The sequence below is a fragment of the Grammomys surdaster genome, unplaced genomic scaffold, assembly GCF_004785775.1.
Source record: "Grammomys surdaster isolate TR1022 unplaced genomic scaffold, NIH_TR_1.0 331, whole genome shotgun sequence".
Lineage (NCBI taxonomy): Eukaryota > Metazoa > Chordata > Mammalia > Rodentia > Muridae > Grammomys > Grammomys surdaster.
The window spans coordinates 499522-505521 of NW_021604750.1; the positions used below are offsets into that span (position 1 = coordinate 499522).

The 6000-nt window shown below is 44.4% G+C and overlaps 1 protein-coding gene across 1 annotated transcript in view; it reads left to right on the forward strand.

Annotated features, from left to right (window-relative positions):
* Spidr (scaffold protein involved in DNA repair) overlaps positions 1–6000 on the forward strand; it is a 270432-nt gene that overhangs the window by 261035 nt on the left and 3397 nt on the right. The window contains exons 17-19 of the mRNA XM_028778256.1: positions 1810–1903; positions 3478–3592; positions 3939–3992. Coding sequence (XP_028634089.1) covers positions 1810–1903; positions 3478–3592; positions 3939–3992 — 263 coding nt within the window. The remainder of the gene's footprint in view (positions 1–1809; positions 1904–3477; positions 3593–3938; positions 3993–6000) is intronic.

The following is a 6000-nucleotide window of genomic DNA, read 5'->3' on the forward strand; positions in this document are numbered from 1 at the left end:
AAAAAAGAGACATTACTATTCGACCCACTTTTGATTATATTTATAAAGACAGTGTTGTTAGTTGAAGCGGGTTCTTCAAAATCAAGACCTTCAAATTCAAGTTAGCATCGCGTGAATGTATTTTAATAAACCATGCATTCTAGTTTTCATAATTCTGCTGCACTGTTTTTATATCTTGTTTCCTAATGCTGGGGATAGGGAATATACCTGTGAAGTAAAATGCTTGCCACATGCTGGGCTTGATCACCAGTACACAAACAAAAAGCAGGAGATAGGGATGTGGAGAAGAGAGGAAAGGGAACTGGAAGGCTGAGAATCGTTCTATGCCTTTGGAAACTCAGTCACTTCTTACTTTCTTTTACTATTGAATTGACTGTAATTCAACAAATGATGGCCAGAAGTAGATAAGTTCATTCAGACGGCAGTAGCATGTTCCACATCAGGGAAACCATCTTCATCTCCACTGTGTGCTGTCTACCTTCTATGTGCCTTCAGCCTACAGACTAAGTCATGCCCAGCCCCTGAGCCAGCTTCTGTGCTGTGCTCTGCAGAGGCTGTTCCAACAGCAGTGTAGACATTATCCTCTGATGCTTGTACTCAGTGTTCATCTGTCTCACCTGCTCCCCTGGCTGAACTTATGATGTGAGAGGAAAGAAGGTACCAATTTTGTCTTACATATCTTATATCCCATATTTTCACACGTGCATGTTTATTGATTGAATGGATCATAAATGTTTTGTCAAAAAATGTATGGTGTATGTTTCTATGTATGTGACTGTTGGCAATTTTCTACTTGTACCCAAGTACCCCAAAATAATGACTCTCAGACTAAATATTTCATGAAGAATACCTAGGCCAAAAGCTTTTTGGCTTGTTCTCCAACTGGCTCATAACTTAATTACCCATCTATTCTATCCTATTTGATTCAATTCAATTTGATTCTGCCACATAGTCACCTCTCCTCAGGTTCATGCGACTGTCTTGCTCGGAATTCAGGCAAATTCCCTATCTCTGCCCTACCCCCCAGTACACAAGAGCACATTCACCTTACTCTATTCCAGAATTGCAGTCGCTCTTCCAGATGTTCTACCTTCTAATCCTGGCTCAGCTCGTTGTCCATAGGCTTTTTATTGACAGGTGATGCTTCCATACAGGATATAAGAGAGTATGTCTGGAGGGTAGTGATATACACTCTATTGTTCATGCACAGAGGCCACAGGAGGACATAGTGTGTCCTATTCTGTTATTATTCATCTTACTCATTTGCTTACTGAACCTGAAGCCAAGAAGCCCGAGTGACCCCACTGTCTCTGTCTTGGCAGGTCATGTGTGTCCATGCTTGCCTTTTTTTATGAGTGCTAGAGATTTGCTCTCACGTTCTTGTGTTTGCACAATGAGCGCTTTTACCCTCCAAGTCATCTCCCCAGCCTTATAACTACATATGCTTATTTGTTTGTTTGTTTGTTTGTTTGTTTTTGTTTCTTGAGACAAAGTTTCTCTGTGTAGCCCTGGCTATCCTGGAACTCACCCTGTAGAACAGGATGGCTTTGAACTCAAAAACTCAAAAGATCTGCCTGTCTCTGCCTCCCAAGTGCTGGGATTAAAGCTGTGTGCCACCATACCCAGCTATGTATTCTTAATCACAGTAACCAAGAAAAGCAGAAAAATCATATTTAATAAAAGGAATTAACCAACAGTATATCTACTTATGTCTTCCTATGAAAGAGTTAGTGCGCAGCTAGGCAGTTTCAGAGGCAACAGGACTGGCTTGTCGGTGATGAGTGTGGTCTTTCTTCTTACTGGGCTTAGGCATTGTGGCTGATGTCGATGAGAACACTGCTGTCTCATGGCCTGTGTGTGACCGCTGTGGCAGTGGGAGATTGGAACAGAAGCCGGAAGATGGGTAAGGAGGCCTGAAAGCCCTGAGGCCCAAAGGACACAGCAGTAACCCAGCCCCAGGGTCCTACAATCTTCTGCCAACCACGTAAGGGAGCACACTCTGCTGAGCTTCAACATAGAGGCTGTGATGCTGCTCTGTGGGTTTTCCTAACGGAGAACCCAATCATTGTAGCTCTACCAAGCCTTAAAAATGTAGAACTGAGATTTGTCCTTAGTGCCTTCATTATTGTTAGAAGGAGAAAAAAATGTGAAAAGGTAAGACAAGTTGCATGGCATGTCCCAGACTTTCCCAGGGGACAGAGCAGCTGCATGGTATGTTCTAGGAGTCCTGCAGACTTTCTCAGTGGGCACTGAGCAGCTTTCAGTAGACACCCCTTTCTGCCCACTTATCTTACCCTTCTACGATAAGGTCAAGGCTAAATATCTTAGTTATAGCTTCTTTGTTGCTGTAATGAGACACAGTAATCAAAAACAAGTTGGAGAGGAAAGGGTTTATTTGGCTTATACATTATACTCCATTATTGGAGGAAGTCGGGACAGGAACTCAAGTAGGACAAGAATGTGGAGGCAAGAACTGATGCAGTAGCCATGGCTGGGTGCTGCTTTCTGGCTTATCCCCCACGGTTTGCTCAGCTTGCCTTATAAAACCCAGTACCACCAGCCCAGGGATGGGACTGTTATCAGTGGACTTGGCCCTTTCTCATCAATCACTAATTAAGAAAATGCCTTACTGCCTACAGCTGGATCTTAGACGGTTTTCCACAATTGAGGCTCTAAACTTCCAGATGACTCTGGTTTGTGTCAAGTTGTCCTAAAACTCCAGCAGTGTTGGTACCATTGTTTCTCTGGAGTGACTCTCTGCTTCTCAGTGGACTTTGTCATATGACAGAGCAAATGTGTCATCATTATTTGTTTGCTTCTTAGAATCAAAGAATAAGGGCTGGAGAGATGCCTCAGCAGTTAAGAACACTGGCTGCTCTTCCAGAGAACCCACATGGCAGCTCACAGTTGTCTGTGTCTTTAGTTTCAAGGGATCCAATGCCCTTTTCTGGTTTCTTCAAGCACCAGGAGTGTACATGATGGACAGAATACATACAGGCAAAACATCCATATACATAAAAATAAGTTTCTTAAAAGAAGCAAAGAGCAAATACTTTCCTGATGGCCTAGGGTTATTGGCCTTGTGAGTACACACATTATTTCTGGACTGTGTCAAAGAGGCAAGGGAATATGGGTGCACGTGACAGCAATGTGGGAGTGAGGACACGGGGGCTGATGAGCAAGCTTGACCTGCCAGCAGGGTGGGAAATTCACTCCTCTGACCTCCTTGAAGGTCTGGCCTTCACTTCCTGGAAGGCTACCTTCCCCCATATTCCTCATGAATAATGAATGCCTCTTTGTGTACCCAAGGCCCCCTCAGCAGCTTCCAACTGCTTCCTGGCTGCTTTGACTGGTTCCAACAATCTAATTCTGACAGGAAAATTTCTCTCACTGAATGTTTAGAGAAATCTCTTTGTAGGACTCTTCTGGCACATATCTCCCTGGTTACTTATTTCCCTATGTGCCTTCTCACAACAGAGGCTCCTTCTCCTGTGGGGACTGTTCTCAACTAGTCCTGTCACCTCTTCAAAAGAGGCACCTGCATGTCTTTCTGGAGTGTCCCACGAGACCTGAGAGTACTGTGAAGGTCAAGGTAGGAAAAGGAGCCTGGAGCTCATGTTTGACGGCATGTGTCTACTCTGTGGACACCAAGGATGAGGCTGGAGCTGGGCTGCTGGTGTGTTCTTTTGTTCATCTTGTGACAAAGTGTGTATGCCAGTTAGGAGGTGTGGAAAGAGCTCCTCAGTTCTTGGGAGAAGTGGGAGTCACCTATCCCAGTTTGTCTATACAGTGTCCTGCTTTAACTTAAGAGTCCAAAATTTGTTCTACAGAGGTGGCAGACAGCTTAGATTCAGTATTCATCTTCATATAAGAATACCTTAGGTGAGTACTTATCACTTGTTGGAATATCACTGAACCCTTCTTCCCTGTCACTGCAGCTGTTGGAGAGCAGTATTTCTTTACTTCTGCTATCTGCTGCCTCTGAGGATGGGGTAAGTATAGAGGGGCCCAGCCTGGGAATGGCCTTTGCTGTTGAATCTGTGTGAAGTTGTCCCGGAGGGAAGACCCCTTTACTGTATATGTTCATTTACAACAGATCCTGTGGGAACACCACAATTCACTTACGTGTTAAAACATACCCAGCTTGCCACTGCCATTCACCCATGCAACAACAGCAGGGGCAGAGACGGTCCTCTCTGGAAATGAGAGGTACTAGAAAGCTTCCTTCTTGGCTTCTTTCATGTCATACAGCCTGGAGACCAGAGTCCTTCTTCATGGCTTCCCAGTCACAAAACAGAATTGCTAAAGACATGCTTTTTTATTATATTTATTTATTTGTGTATTTATTAATGAATGTGTGTGTGTATGTGTGTGGCAGTATGTACATGCCACTGTACACAAGTAGATGTTTGAGGACAATTTGTAGGAATCAGGTCTCTCTTGCCCTGTGGTTCTCAGAGGTTGATTGAACTCAGGTCCTCAGGTCTTTACCTGCCAAGCCATTTTGCTGGCCCTGTGGCACACTTTTTAGTTTTTACTGATGGATCTGGACTCTGAATGTCTGAATTATTATTGTTGTTATTTCTCAGAGCTTTTGTGTTGCCTGCCTTGAGAATTACTATAGCAAGACTTAGTAAATTGTGGCATGTGTCTCCAAGAAAAGACTTCTGAAAGTTGGTCCTCAGAGCAGGACTTCTGTCCTTTGAAATGGCACTTATCTTGTAAAAGCCACGTAAGGACACTGAAGGGGGCTGGGGGTACAGCTCAGTTGGTGGAGCACCTGACTGCCACGTACCTGGCCTCAGACCAGAAATTCAAGATCACTCTTAACTACATATCAGGTTTGAGGCCAGCCCTTGGCTACATGAGACCCTGTCTATAAATAAATGCACTGTAGATAGCTCAAGGAATTGATAACTCAGAACTAAGGCTAAGGCTTTCAGAGTTTGGATGAAATTGGAAACTGCATAAATAAGCTCTGAGGGTTATTGGTCTGAGCTGTGGTTCCCAGCCCTGACTTCACTTTTGTCCCCCTGGTATAAAGCATACCAGCTTTAAAGCTCTTTGGTGGCCTTGACCTCTGACCTAGAACTTTCACCTGAGCTGTGGCTGACACTATCACTGTTTCTGAATAAAAGAGTCATGCTTTGACACCTAGAGGACACAGAAGCTGATATTTTCTTATTATGTAAAAGTCTTTAGTCACCATGGCCTATGAATCAAGCCCATTGCATTGTTGACATGGGGCTCTCACTGTCACAGTCTCCATGAGAGACTCTGCAGAAAGGTGTCCCAACAAGGTAGCTTTTATTTCTGCAAAAAAGGAACAGTTTAGTTGGTAGTCAGTCAGATAGGAAAGCCTGGGCCAGAGACTTGAAGAACTTAGTGTTCAAAGGCAGGTAGGGAGTAGTGTGTGTTGGCTGACATAAGATGAGAGAATGGGTGACACTGGACCAGGAGAACACCAAAACTGGGTAGCAGAGCTTCCCAGTGTGACGTAGGTGCTCAGGTGGATGCTTTAAAAAGGTGGATCGGGATTTTCTAAGAACATATATTCTGTGGAGACAGGTGGGGAAAGGCATGGAAAGCCCTACTTGGATGAATAACATAATGAACCCAACTGCCCTATGTAAGCAAACTTAAGACTCACAACCATGAATAGCCATACTGATCCATGTGCATAGAGGCTGGTGTCTGTCCTCTGACTCAGTGGCCACCACAGCACTGATTGGGCCCTCTGTAAGATCATGTCTCTGTGGGGACCCAGACACGAGGAACATTGGCAGAAATCCTCCCTCCTTTCGTTCCTGCTGGCTGAGGTATCTTGTTTCTGCAACACACTTAACTTCTCAACCAGAATGCTCTAGTAGCTGAAAACCTGCTGTTCGAGCTTTAAAAAGGCATGTGGGCATGTATTCCTGTGTGTGGAAGTACAGGTGTACATGCTCCTGTATATGAGTCTCCTGGGACACTGGCTATACTGTGTATGTCTGTGTCTGT